The sequence below is a fragment of the Mustela lutreola genome, chromosome 9 (assembly GCF_030435805.1).
Source record: "Mustela lutreola isolate mMusLut2 chromosome 9, mMusLut2.pri, whole genome shotgun sequence".
Classification (NCBI taxonomy): domain Eukaryota; kingdom Metazoa; phylum Chordata; class Mammalia; order Carnivora; family Mustelidae; genus Mustela; species Mustela lutreola.
The window spans coordinates 65,451,371-65,466,560 of record NC_081298.1 but is presented as its reverse complement, the minus strand read 5'-3'; the positions used below and the strand labels follow the sequence as shown (position 1 = coordinate 65,466,560).

Below are 15,190 nucleotides of genomic sequence, written 5' to 3'. Positions count from 1 at the left end.
ATTGTTTCTTAAGAAAACAATTTTAGTATCTACCTGTGTCAGTTACAACAAGTGCAGACCTGCCTGTTTTCATTTTTTTTAACTTTTCCCTTCCTGGAAAGACACCACTACTTTGTCTTTGTAGGGCACTGACAAACTCAGTCAATTCACACTTCCACATTGATATGTGATGAAGTCTTGAGCGGGAATAGAAGTCTGAAATAAAACCGCAATCTGAGGGTTTGGATGGCACTGAAGGTGCTGCCTTGCTAAGAGTAGGTATTGAAGAAGTGCTTTTTGTGCTTGAAGGCCCCTGAACAGCGGAGTGGTGAGCACCATTTACTTTAGTGTTACTGTGCAAAGATGATAAGGAGAAAGAATTAGTTCTGTGTGGATTTCGCACGGCATCTGTGTTTCTAGTGCTTTGTTGCGACAGGTGCACAACGCAGTCTCTGAAGTCAGTGGGGCTCTTCTCAGCCTGCTCCTCCCCCTGAGCGAAGTCTGGGGAAAGCCTGCTGGCAATACTGTGGCCCATGGGCACCAAGCAATCCTGCGTCTTTAAGGCACCATTAGAGCTAGGAGTGTGTCCATTAAAAATGGCAGTGTTGTCTCTGTGATGCGGAATTCCATTTTGTTTCCTTCCTGGAAAGATCTGCTCCAGCTCCATAAAATTAAAATCATTATTTGCATCTTCTTCATTCCAACTGTTCATTCCATTGACTTTGACTTCATTTTCTGTCTCAATCTTCTTAATTATGTGATTTCTATAGCAGGAAAGAAGATTTAATTTCAATTAATGCGAGTTTCAGGCTAAAACCATTTTCAATGTAAATGGTCTTAAAGATATGCACTTCAATATTTCTCTGAAAAATTAAGCCATAAATTTTATATTCTTTCTCTTCCAACAAAAGATAATTATCAGCTAAACCAAAGGAGCAAGGTAACTAGGAAAATTCTAGAACATATACAGTCTTTTAGGGCTTTTTTCTCCCCAAACTTCAAACACTCCCAAAGAAGAAATACAATGGAATCTCAGATTGAAGAAAAATAAAAACTATTTTCAATTACTTTTCCCACTAAAAATTAAATGGAACTTGTAATCTCTAAATATCCCATTTGAAGCACAGTGTCTGGCATTTACTAGAAAGTCAATAAATTATGGGACTCAATATAAAAAACTCCCATAAAAATGGATAAGAAACTTAATTTGAATGATTATTCCTAGTTTTAGTTTTATGTAAGGCACTGTTCAACACATTAAATCCAATACTACTACAATCCTAGGGCCAGTTAGTTTCGTTCAGAAGATCAACACACTATATGTACTAATCCAGTAATGGGGACAATTGTTGCATGAGTAGATAAAAAGTTAAGAACCAGGTTAATGTGTATGGATAATTCAGGAAAAAATATACCTAGAACCATGAGGACACTAGCTTATTAACAGAGGAAATGGCATTTCTTTCCTAAGAAAAGCATATTCAGATGCCAGGGTGGTCCAAGGCAATCTGGACCAACTTTCCTGACGACAAATTTATAAATGCAGGACCTATGACAAATGTTCTGCTAAATTCATACTGTGACTCCACTAGATATCTGCTTGGTTATGCCCTATAATAAGACAAAGTCCATTTTCACTCACAAAAACCAAGTAACAAATACAAAAACCTGAAATACAGAACAGTAATTCATTCCACTTAGAAACACCCACACCATTAATCCAATAACAGTTCAAGCTCCAGAGAAGGTTGCCTAATACATGGCACTGAGGAACTGGTGAGGTTACCACAATATCACTAAAGTTCCTCATCCCACTACCAACATGATACATTATTAACAATTATTATTGGATTTTCCTGAAAGTAATTATTTCCATATGTGTAATTTGCTATGGAATGTTGCATTCTCAAAAAACCAAACTAAATGTGCCAGGTATACTTCTGTTTTGTGGTATATACATAATGAAAATGTTAACATTTCTAGGTGGTTTTTGAAAAAATCCAAATTCATAGCAAGTTGACATATGTAAATATTTTTGTATCAGTAAAAATCTAGTTGGTGACTCAATGTTTTCTTTTTTTCTTTCTGCATATTGGACTGCTTACTGTACAGCAAAGCACTTAATACACAGAGAAGTCACACATGAGTCAGATACAAAACATTACCACCCATTTCTGGGTTGGCTCTGTCTGGCTGACCATCTCATGGAATATGACAGCCAGCTATGATTAGGTCCAATCCTTACAAATGATCATGCCAGTGAAAGGGAAAAAGATGACCAACAGGAAACAATTAAAAGAGGAAGGAAAGAAGAAAAAAAAAAAAAAAAGAGGAAGGAATGAAAACCTAATCTGTTACATGTCTGGCCCTTGAAATAAAGAGAAAGCAAGGAAATAAGAAGTCACATAAAAGAATTTCAAGGGAATTTATAAAATGTACTGAATATAACAAAAAATAAAGATCACAGAGAGCAACAAAAGTGAAGTAAATCAGAGAAGCCTGATGTCTAGTTTTCTGTGTCACAAATAGTAAAGATTCTTTCCATGTATACTAACAACATATGCAACAGAACTGCATATATTGGCAATAAACACATGGCTAATACACATTTTTTCTGTACTGCAGTTTTTCAACCTAGACAAATAGATGCTCATGAAATAGCTGTAGTGGAAATATGTCACTGGTAATATATATTAACTAGGAAAAAGTATACATGTATTAAAAAGTATAATCTAACAGGGTAAGAGCTTGCTAAAACTGGCACAAAGAATTTTAAGAAAACATGTATTTTCTATTTTTATTAGTGTGGGTAAGAAAAAGATATGAAGTCGTGCATTCAGAAAGACTTTGATATTATTTGTTGTGCAACTTGATGGTACTAAAAAAAAAAAAATCAAAAGTGTCAGGTAATGTGAAAAACACGGGAATATGCTTGTAAGTGAACACAAGCTAAACAACAAATGACAATAGCAAAAACTACAGAAGGCAGTGACATCGGATCCCCCCAGGTTAATTAGACGCCTGGCCTTTAAAAAAAATATATCCAACTCCCAAAGTGAGCAATTTAATAAGGAGTAGGCTAACAATAATGAACCACCTGATATACACGTTAGGGCAACACACCAATTAATCATGAAACCACTTTACCCAAGATTATTGCAATTAGAGCTTAATCAGTGTATTTTTGAAAACCTGCCACATGGACTCAAGTCTAGAGCTAACTCTAACCATAACATTGAGTCACCAACTAAATTTTTACTGATACAAAAATACTTACATATGTCAACTTGCTATGAATTTGGAATTTTTCAAAAACCACCTAGAAATGTTAACATTTTCATTATGTATATACCACAAAACAGAAGTAGGTTTTTTGAGAATGCAACATTCCATAGCAAATTACATATATGGAAATAATTACTTTCACAAAAATCCATGGAAAATTTTACTTATAATAATTTAAGATCCATTAGTTTAACATGGGCCTCTAAAATGACTGGAAAAAGCGGGGGCGCCTGGGTGGCTCAGTGGGTTAAGCCGCTGCCTTCGGCTCAGGTCATGATCTCAGGGTCCTGGGATCGAGTCCCACGTCAGGCTCTCTGCTCAGCAGGGAGCCTGCTTCCTCCTCTCTCTCTCTGCCTGCTTCTCTGCCTACTTGTGATCTCTCTCTGTCAAATAAATAAATAAAATCTTTAAAAAAAAAAAAAATAAAAAAATAAAATGACTGGAAAAAGCTTTCTTATTTACATTTTATTTATGAAACTTTCACAATAAAAATAATTTTTAGGTAAAACACCCACACACATATTTTAACATGTTTGACAGAGATTAATGGCCAACTTTTGTGTTTGCTTCTATTATCAGCAAAGCAGGGTCTGAAACCACTGCCAAAACCCAGCTTTGCAGCATTCCTGGATGTAGACAAACTTACACCCTGTTGTTGAGCTGTTTGACTACACTGCTTGGACCTGGTCCAGGTTCCTCAGCTTTGCACGCAGGAGTAAAGTTGAGACCTTTCTGCATGCTGGACTGCTTGCTGTACAGCTGATAGGGAATGCAGGAGAGCAGTCTTCCAGCTTTGATACTGAAACATAAAAAGTAACACTAAGTGTTCAGTACTTGGGGAAAATAAGCTTCATGAAAAACCAACCTCTGAATGATGGGAGTTTTTCACCAATAATGAGCCACCTATTTTCCTCATTTATTTTTTCTCCCTCTGGTTTAATGGCTCTAATGCAACATAATCTTCCTTAAACACTTGAGAATAAGACATTCTATCCATGAAAGGACACACATCTGAACTTTAAAAAGTTAGTAGCCAACAACCTTATATGAGGGGAAAAGAAATAATAGGGTAGAATGACAAAACTGCATGCAGAGTTTACATATTTTAATCATCATGACTTTGATATTTAACACAATTCCCCCTCAAACAATTCATAAAGAATCAAGACTCTCAAATCTCATTTCACACATGAAGTATCAAACTAGAGTAACTAAAATGGATGAGGATTCCTAGTTTCCACACTATGATCTCAGGAAGGGAAATAAACAGCTATGAAAATATGTATACAACCTCTTGCCCTTTCTCCTACAGGGTACAGAATGTTTTCTTATTTACAATTACTAAGAGTAAACTATTCATTCTTAAGCACCTGATGACCAAGACTGTTTTTTGATACAATACTATCTAAAAGTCACTGGGGATGAGATGTGTCTCTTGGCTAGTTAGCCAAGTAAAAATAATTTTAGAAAAACTCTCTAAAAATAATTTTAGAGAGAAAAACATGACACCAAATTTTAAAAAATATTTTAAAAAGGCCAAATCTATACCTGAAACTAGAGTCATAAACATTTTCCATGAAGACTAAATTGAGGCAAGATACAAAACCACAGAGAAATGAAAACAATCGTGACATGAAATCACAATTAACTTTATTTAAGTGGTTGAATAAGCACTCTAATATGAATATTAAACATACTTAGAAACAACGTTTTAGCCCATATGAAGTATAAGCTCTTCATAGTATCCTAAGTACCTAACAAATGTGCTAACTCTTTTAGTTTAGGAGCTTAAAAAGAAAAAGCAGATCTGACTGGGAACCAACCAGTCACAGCCACAGGAGACCCTGATGAGCTGGCATGACCTGCAACAATCATCATCTCTCACTGCCAGTAGATTCATGTGGGAACCTACCCATAGGAGGCAGGGTCCCCTGCTACAAAAAACTCAACACAAAAGGAAGAACAACAAAAACAAAATCAGCCTTTAATAACTTAGGACAGTGTTTTCAAACTGTGCTCCATGGCATTGTCAGGCTTGAGGAGGCAGTGCGGTGAATCACAGCACCTTCTCACGAACTATTCTAACCTTCAAATGCCAACATTAAATTGTCTGAAGAAGATTATGACAAAAATTTGACAATCCTTAATTTACAATATACTGTATAAAAGTGTAAAATTTGTAGCCAAAGGTTTCAGTAAAATAATCTACCTACAATGCACACAGGCTTCTCCATTAAAGGACCCCCCCTGCCTCTTAGAATTAGTAGCTCTATAATCATGCCTGCATTAACTAAGGTTTAATGGCATGTACACAGATATCAGAGAAATCTAATCAAAGCAAAGTTATCACCCCATACACTTAGAAGTGGGAGCTTCTTTTTAAACTGCTCAAACTAAAAATGGGAAAACAAAGAAAAGATGTCATGTACCATCCATTAAATAATTAAAATAATGTTTAAAATTTTAATGTTAAAAATTTCATATAAACACTACTAAGAAGAGATGAACAAGACTGGGATAAGAGTATGAAAGAAAACAGTACTGTGATTGCCCAAAAGGATTCCATGTTAGGACATATAGACACTGGGCATTTATGTTATATATTAAGACATATGCCCAAGCTGATCCATTTCCACATGGGCATATTCATTTATAATAAGCTTAATTAAATGGCAAAGAGCAGACTTAAACAGGAGTCAGAAAAATCTGGACTCTGAATCCTGCTATTCGTGGGTGAATTAGCCTTATTAACTCTGCCTTTTCATATATAAAATGAAGCAAACAGGCCAAATAATCAGTTATTTAAATATAAATCATTAAGCCCAACTTCAAACTGAAATAAAATCCGTTCAAGTGAACTTTAAAACTTTTAACTGCCAAAAATTGCTTGATTGTATTCTTTCTCTAATTGTATTCAGGGAAAGAAGAAAGAACAGATATTAAAAAAAAAAAAAAAGCTGTAATGAACTTTTTTCTAAGCAAATCAAGTTCTACCCCGCACCTTTTTCAGCCCACTTTCCTAGTATCTGTGGATCTCTCCCATTCTCTCCAAAGTAAGACTAATATCCTCAGATCCAATTCTAGCCCTAGCATGACGATAGGACTATCTGTACATAACACCACACAGCTCAACTCTGGAATGTACTAACTTAAGCTGAAAGCCATGTTCAATGATCCTATGTAACGAAGGGACAGGTCATGCGGAAACAGCAAAAAGAATCAGTAAGATGTTCCATGGCTAGGCCATCAACTTAATCCCCCAAGGTTTAAAAAACCGTTACTCTATAAGATACATTTGGTTTCCTGGAAGCCAAATTCACTTTTTAAAACTCTACTTCGGATATTTTGGATTTTATTTTCCAATACCTGATAATGTTTATAGAATAAAAATAACAAAGGAACTTCTTATATATCATGCCTCTAACAAACGGTCAGGCATTGTGCTAGACAGTTTGCACAAATTATTTCTAGTTATCACCTAATCATAGCATCTCAATATTAAGCCTTTTTACAAATGAGGATCTTAATATTTTCACCTTTAATTTTCATAAATCTAGCAAACACTCAGACATATTATATATCACTTCAAAATATAAATCACTTAAGTTATGGCTCATCACCAAGATTCAGATGACATATTTAAATTTAGGGAATTAGTATGAATGGCCACTGATTTACAGTATCAATTCCAAACCAACAATAGAAGAATAGAAGAACCATAATGTAACAACTAAAAAACAGATTATTAATAATACTGCAAACTGCTCTTCCTCTCTGTCCCCTCTCCCAGTACACCAGGTCCACAATACCCTGACCTTTTTTCCCCTTAGCATTTATTAACTTTTAACATATAATTTACTCATATGCTAAGAATATTTTTTTATTATGTTTTCTTCAATGGAACATAAGCTCCAAGAGGTAGGGAATGGTTCTATGTTTGTTTCAATGATATTTCCCAAGTACGCAGCCCATCAGAGAGGTGTGATGTACAAACATTAACTGAATGAACACTAGGCTTAGCCCAACCCTTTCCATCACTGCTTCCTGCTGCTTACCCGAGTCATCTCCCCTAATTTCCGGCAGCTGAGGCTGTAAGCACTAGGTTACCTAAATCATCAATGTGAGGTGAAAGAGTAACAACAATGTTATTTAAGACGTTTTTATTCACCCTGAAGAGGAAATGTGAGGTAAGTGTTTATAATATAAAAAGTATTCCAATTTTTAAAAGTTATTAATTAAAAATTAAACTTACCTTTCCACAATCCATTCTGGCCGAATTACTTTTTCCCCCTTTAATTCTTTAATTTTGGCATTTGGAAGATTTGTGGCAATAATGTGTGTTGTTTTGGATCTGGAATAATATACATGGTATTGCCCTCCATGCAACATCATTAGCTTTCTCAATTCCTCAGCAGAAGGATCTGTAAAATTCATATTAAAATATGTTAAGACTTTAATATTTAAGTAAAACCCTAGCTGAATAACACCTCCAAAAGCCTAACTTAAAGAATATATCACTGATCCACTTCCTCCTGGGCTGTGTTGCCAATGAACAAAATTGGGAGGTAGGTTACAAAGTGTTAAGGCTATCCTGCTTTAGCACACCCTCTTTCCTGCTGGAGACAGTCCACCAATAAAGCGCCTACTGCTAAGAGATGCCCAGACCAGATAGGGACCTCACATAATGAATCAAATACTACTAACAGAGCAGACATTTTAAAACTTCTGACCACATTTAACTACATGACCTTGATACTGATATCTTATGTTTTAAAAACTTAACACCCATAAAATCATTTATAGTTCAGTTTACAGAGACCCCAATTAATCCTACACCTCCTTCAGAATAATACAATAGTAGACAGGTAAAGTGCTCAAACTTACTATGAGCAAACTCACTGTAGGGCTATTAACAGACTTCACTCCTATGAAGCTTAATAATTTTTATTTTTATATAAGAAAAGGTAAAATTACTCAGTTTCTTAATATGAACTTGCACTAAAGCCAAAAATAAAGTTCACCAATATATAAAAAAATGCAAAAATAGACATCATTTTTTCAATTTTGTTTCAATTTTTTTCTTGCCTCCTACCCATCCCTCAAATTTTTTCTTAACTATAGAAAAATACCTTAAAACAAGAACCAGTGTGGTTTATGCTCTCCCATAAAAAGTCTGACTCACTGAAGTTCTGTTATGACCAGTATTACTGGCATCACATTAGTTATTTTCAATAGCTTGTTTCTTCCATCCATTATACTAATGAAAGCTCTAAATTATACCTTCCTCAAAACAGCTGTACCCCAGGGTGGGGGGAGGGGACATTACAAGAGTCTTATAAATCTACTGTTATCCAAGCAACAGATTTTTCTTAAGCCCAAGCAATACAGGTCCCAGTATTTAAGTAATCACTTTTATTACAATAACTGTATAATTAGGACAGTTTTAGTCTTCAGAAGAAAAAAAACAAAGCACATTTAGATACACCAGGTTTGGTCAATTCTTGGTAAATTCTTATAGTATAGAATCCATTTGATGTTATTGATTGCACATACTAGCACTGCTTAATAGAAATATAATGTCAACCACAAATGCAAGTCACACATATAATTTAAAATTTCCTAGGAAGCTCACTAAACATGGTAAAAGGTAAAATTAATATTTTTAACCTCACAGATCCAAAACATTATCACTTCAGTATCTTCAACATATAATCAACATAAAAAAGTAGGATATTTCACATGGTTTGTTTTATACTAAGTCTCCAGCATTTACTTACTTTCTTTTTGCTACAATTAAAAAATGTGGCTGGCATAATAGTATAAAGTATCAAATTAAAGGCTATAAATACAATATAATACAAACAGACACTAAATCCAATAAAAAGGAAATGCAAAAAAGTATTTACAAGTTAATCTACAATTTTCCTAAACCAATTCTAATTGTATTCAATGACTTAAATAGAAAACAGGCTGAGAGAACACATTACCTTTGTCTACACATAGGTGTAAAAGCACTGTCCCTTCTACTACTTGCTCTCTGAAATCAAATTACTGCAGAAATTTGGAACTGGAAAAACTGGACAATTTACTGGCCTACAGGATGAAATTAAGGAGGCTCCCTGAAGTTCAGTTTTGCAAACTCTTGCATATTCTTCAGTGTGAAGTGAACTATGAAAACCAATCTAGTTAAAAGGTTAAGATCACATGAACTCTGCTATCAGACCAACCTGGGTTTAACAAGGACTTAACTCCTTTAAAAAAGTTCCTCCTCTTTACAAGTAAGTCTGGCACATAGAAGTACTCAACATAAAAATCATTATTACAATAAAGTATGATAGCAGAACTCCTTTAAAGTAATGTATGAGTTGAGGATCCTACTCTAGACCTACAAAAAATGGCAGAAGACAACACATATACTGACACATGGTAGTCCTAACTTTTCAAACACAGAATTGCCAACAATGCACTAAGGACAATAGCCAGGAACCACTCCACCAGTCCAACAGCCTGGCATGCACAGTGGCTGGTGGCCACCCTCATTTTCATAGCTTTTTGATATTTTTAAAATATTATTTCTCTCTGGCTCTATTTCTTCAATAATAGAACATACTCCCAATTACCAGCTCAAAAGAATATAAACAACAGCTCTGAAGATTTGCACAGTGAATTCATTTTTCTTGTTTAACACGCTCCTTAAATTCAGCAGATGTGGACTAATTAGGGAAAAATGTTTGGGGGACCGTATGCAGCCCCATGAAATCTCTAGGACACTAAGCTTGGTGGAACTCCATCCCTGCAATCTACCAGACCAGGGAATTTTCTTTGTATTACTGACAACAATTTGAAATTACCCTATCTGTTTACTTGATGACTGTCAGATTTCCCCCTTGAGCATGCTGCACCTTGAGGGCAGGAACCTTGTCTGTTTCATTCACTTCCAGATGTCTGGGACAAACGAGGTGTTCAGTACACATTTACTGAATTAACTGGCATCTCCCATGCATCAAAGCCTACTGCCCAGAGTTTTCACCATTCTAGCAAAAGTGGAATGTAAGTAGTATTACCACTTCAGTTCTCAAAATATTCATTCAGTAACTCAACAAATTAAGTCATATATCACATGGTCCAGACCGAGACTCAGTGGGTACAAATCCTAGCTCAATCCCTTGCTAAGTTGTTATAAAGTTACTTAACTTTGCAGGGCCTTTTCTCATATTTAAACCAGGAATTATAGTGCCTCAGAGAGCTGCTGTGGGATTCAGAGCTAAAAATTCTAAATTGCTAAGAAAAGTGCCATGCACATAGTAAGAAATGTGTGTCACCTATTACCAGCATCTTTATTATTCTTACCATTTCTTATCCCGAAAGCAAAAAGGAAGAAATTCCATGGCTGAGGCTATTCTCCATACCTATAAATCATTACATTTGTTCAATTTATAATCCCACCTATAAATTCTTCTTTTGTTGCCCACCCTCTAGTACCTTTTCGTTCAAGAAAGTCCTTGATGTACTAGCAAGGATAAGAAAACAAAACAAAAATCAAACAAAAAAATATTCAGATAAATTTTACCCCCCGAATCTCTGCAACTAATGTTACCCTCCAGAGAATGTCAGAACTAAAAAAGCTTTTGGAAATCTAATAACCACTTCATTTTCCGTATTAGTACAAACAAGCTTAATCAAGTCAAACCAACTAGACCAATTCAAACAGTAGATAAAATTATTCCTCAACCCTCATTATACATCTTCACTGAACATATTATTTTTAAATACATTAGGATATAAAAGAGTTAATCACCAATAAAAATCATCACCATAGGTTACCAATGACATCTTGGTGAAGATCCTATAAGAGTATCTCTGAGGTTCAGCAGCTCCCAAAAATGACTTTACCAGAAGAAGAAGAAGGAAAAAAAGTATTGGTTCTAACGAAACTTTTTTTTTTTTAAGATTCTATTTACTTATTTGACAGAGAGATCACAAGTAGTCAGAGAGGCAGGCAGAGTAGGGGAGGGGTCGGGGGGTAGGAAGCAGGGCCCCCGCTGAGCAGAGAGCAGGATTTGGGACTCCATTCCCAGGACCCTGGGATCATGACCGGAGCCGAAGGCAGAGGTCTCAACCCACTGAGCCACCCAGGCACCCCACGAAACATTTTTTTAAAGGCATATATGCCAACTGAATGATTTCCCTGAAGATATACTAAATTTTTCAACAAGCAAATTATTCATCAATGCACTTAAGGTTTCTTATAAATAGCATCAACTTTAGGCAGATTAATTTGTAGAAAAACAAGGGACCACAGAGATAAAGGTAAATTTCTGAAGTCAGACACAGCTGGTGGGATAGCCACAATTCAGGACCAGGTTTCCGTCTCCACTTACTCATAAGCTGATCAACCTTAACATGCTGCTATCATGAATAGAAAGGCCTGGTTTCCAGCTGCAGCGTGACACTGAAAAGCTGTAACATCCCAGACAACTGACTCATCCCACTTAGCCTGTTTCCTCTTTACAAAATAAGAAGCTAATTCTATGTACTAAAACCATTATCTCCAGCAAACAAAACTTGAAGACTAATTCACAAGTTTGTGAGAGAAAACAAAGCAAGTCACTCAATTTTATGGATAAAGAAACTAAAGCAGAAAAATGTAAACAAATAAAAAAAAATACATATGTATGTTAGCAAGACATTGGAAAAAGTCACTAACTCACAGATATTGATTATCTAATAAACCACAATGTCTTGTACATATAACAGGTATAAAATTAAGCAAGTTTAAGGTCAAGTAATAGCAAGCACTTAAAAGTAAATATTGTCTCGGGGCGCCTGGGTGGCTCAGTGGGTTGAAGCCTCCGCCTTCGGCTCAGGTCATGATCTCAGGGTCCTGGGATCGAGCCCCGCATCGGGCTCTCTGCTCAGCAGGGAGCCTGCCTCCCTCTCTCTCTCTGCCTGCCTCTGCCTGCTTGTGATTTCAGTCTGTCAAATAAATAAATTAAAAAAAAAAAAAAAAAAAGTAAATATTGTCTCACTGTGGCCAACATAAAATACACGGTATAAGAAAAACACAGTGAACTGGAGATCAAAAGTCCTGAGCTCAGTCTGGCTTTGCCAAAATTAACAAGTTTCTACTACCTTTATGGCTTAATGTGACAGAGGTCAAATGGGATGACTGGAGCAAATGACTTCTAAGGCTCCTTTCAGACCTAAACTACTATGAATCTACTTCGATTCCTGACAAATTTTCTATCACTGCCTCATACTCAATTACCAGTAGCTTCCAACACATTAAATGCCATCACAGAAAGAAAAAAAGAAAAAGTCAATATTATAAAACCAACTCTACAATCCATCAAAAAGTCAGTAATAGTGCCTTGAGGACCTGGTTAAAATAAACTATCTTTTATGTTTATTTTACCAGATTCCCTGCTCAATTGAGTTTATCCTCTGTAACCAAAGTTCTATACCTGATCCTAATATATGCAAACAATATTTATGAAGAGAAGGCAAAGATTTAAGGGGTCTTCACTTCTATTAATCCCTTAACAAGCAATACTGTCCATGTCTTCATTTACATATATGTAGGTATTATTTATTTATGTGTATCTATGTGTGTAGACTCATACATCCCAAAACGCCTACATCAACTCCCAAATTGTCCATTTAAATACAGGCACAATAAATAAATACATAAATAAAATTAAATTTATAAATAAATAAATAAATACAGTCACAGAAGATCAAGACATTTGGAAAAAAGTGTTTAACTAGTCTACTCTTTTCATTTGCGGCTTCCCTACTGAGGCAATGCAGTGGCGGTTTAAAACTCGACACAGGATCAATACGCTCAGAGAATTTCCTCTATGACAAAGCAATCTGACAGGCATTTTTACAAACAATAATTCTAAATATCTGATATAGAAATCTGATTAGATGCCAGATTCCCTAAGCCATTATATTTAACAAAACATGCTTTTTACGAGATACATAGTACTTGACATAACCTGTTAAAAAGTTAAGTGCTCTCAATACATGCTTACTGAACAAAATAACAAGGGTAAATTTTTATACTTGACAATAAAACTTAAAAATACCATTTTTTTTTCTTTCTCATGGTCAATATATGTCAATTTTATTTAAAAATATCCACCTCGGACACCTAAGTGGCTCAGTGGTTAAGCATCTGCCTTCTGCTCGGGTCATAATCTTAGGGTCCTGGGATGGAGCCCTGCACAGGGCTCCTTGCTCCGGAGGTAGCAAGGTAGCTCCCTCTCCCTGTGTGCTGTTCTCCCTACTTCTGCTCTCTCGTTCTGTGTCAAATCAATAAATAAAATTAAAACAAACAAACCAAACAAAAACAAATAAAAACATCCACTGCTTTGCAGAGCAAAATAAAACTGTCACTAGCTGCTTTATACCCATAAGCAGGTAAAAACCTGAGGAAAGGAAATTGAGATGAATTTAGGGCCTATTCCAGTGAAGTCCTTGACATACCTTATCTCACTTACTCCTTACCATCAGTGATTCCAGCACTGGAATTAGTCTTGGCATCACAAGTCCTGTGTGAGATTATTATTATTATTTTTTAAAGATTTTATTTATTTGACAGACAGAGATCACAAGTAGACAGGCAGGCAGAGAGAAAGGAGGAAGCAGGCTCCTTGCCGAGCAGAGAGCCCGATGCGGGGCTCAATCCCAGCACCCTGAGATCATGACCTGAGCCGAAGGCAGAGGCTTTAACCCACTGAGCCACCAAGGCACCCCCTGTGTGAGATTATTAACTTCAAAACTATTCTTACTGGAAAACATGCATTTTTTTTTTTATTATTTGCATAACTATTTCTTAACTAAAGCACTGCCACACGGTTTTAATACCCAGGTTTTGTTATGAAGGTGCTAGTGCTAGTCTCACAGACTGTTTTAAATGTCATGTACAAATGTAGTATATACATAGAATGATATATTATTCAGCCTTAAAAAAACAAGTTCCAATACATGCTATAACCTGAACCTTGAGGCATTTATTATGCTAAATAAACTAGTGACCAAAAAAAAAAAAAAAAAAAAACCAAATGCTGTACGATCCTACTTCTTTGAGGTATCTCAAATAGTTAAATTCACAGCAACATTAAGTAGAAAGGTGGTTGCCAGGGGAGAGGCAGGTGGGGGAAGAGGAAATGGAGAGTTATTAAATGATAGAGAGTTTTACAAGATAAAAAAGCTCTGGAAATTGGTATAACAAAGTGGCTATATTTAACACTACTAAACTTACACTTTAAAAATAGTTAAAGTGATAAACTTTTATGTGTATATGCAATGTACCAGTTAGTACCATATATGTAAACAGGAATTTAGTATAAGCAAAATATCATTCATATACTGATATGAACTTGAATTTTATTCACATTTAATTTTCAATTCTGCAAAACCTGTAATTGTAAGAGGTAGAATTGGTAGAACATTATTATTACTACTACCACTTTAGAGATGCTTATGAAAACAGATGCTGTGAAAATAGAAGAAACAGATGAAAATCTCACAGCTTTAAGAGATGGGATTAGCTAGTTAAGTGACAAAGACCTAGAATCAAAACAAAATCCAAGCCTTGATTTTTGCTCCCATGCTCCTTCTCCAGCTTACAGCCACTCAGTAAGAAAATCTACATTCTATACTTCAGAAAAAAGTTTCAGAAAAAGATCAATGACGATAAAGGGAGCCATCTGCAGAATAAAAATTTCTATATTAATCCTAGGTAGCACACATACAATCATCTTTCCCAAACTTTTTTTGAGATTTATTTAATTATGTGGGGGGAGGGGCACAGAGGAAGAGATAGAACCCTCAAGCAGACTCCATGCTGAGAACAGAGCCTGATGTAGGACTCAATCCCCGGACACTGAGGTCATGACCTGAGCTGAAACCAAGAGTC

At 35.6% G+C, this 15,190-nt stretch overlaps 1 protein-coding gene across 9 annotated transcripts in view; it reads right to left on the bottom strand.

The window, feature by feature from the left end:
* REV1 (REV1 DNA directed polymerase) overlaps positions 1-15,190 on the bottom strand; it is a 97,357-nt gene that overhangs the window by 41,001 nt on the left and 41,166 nt on the right. For all 9 annotated transcript variants that reach the window (XR_009344797.1, XM_059134528.1, XM_059134534.1 and 6 more), the window contains 3 exons: positions 7,517-7,685; positions 3,911-4,063; positions 34-743 (listed from right to left, as the gene is read on the bottom strand). Coding sequence is in view for 8 of the 9 variants with exons in the window: in XM_059134528.1 (XP_058990511.1) it covers positions 34-743; positions 3,911-4,063; positions 7,517-7,685 (1,032 nt within the window). In the remaining variant the exon portion in view is untranslated. The remainder of the gene's footprint in view (positions 1-33; positions 744-3,910; positions 4,064-7,516; positions 7,686-15,190) is intronic.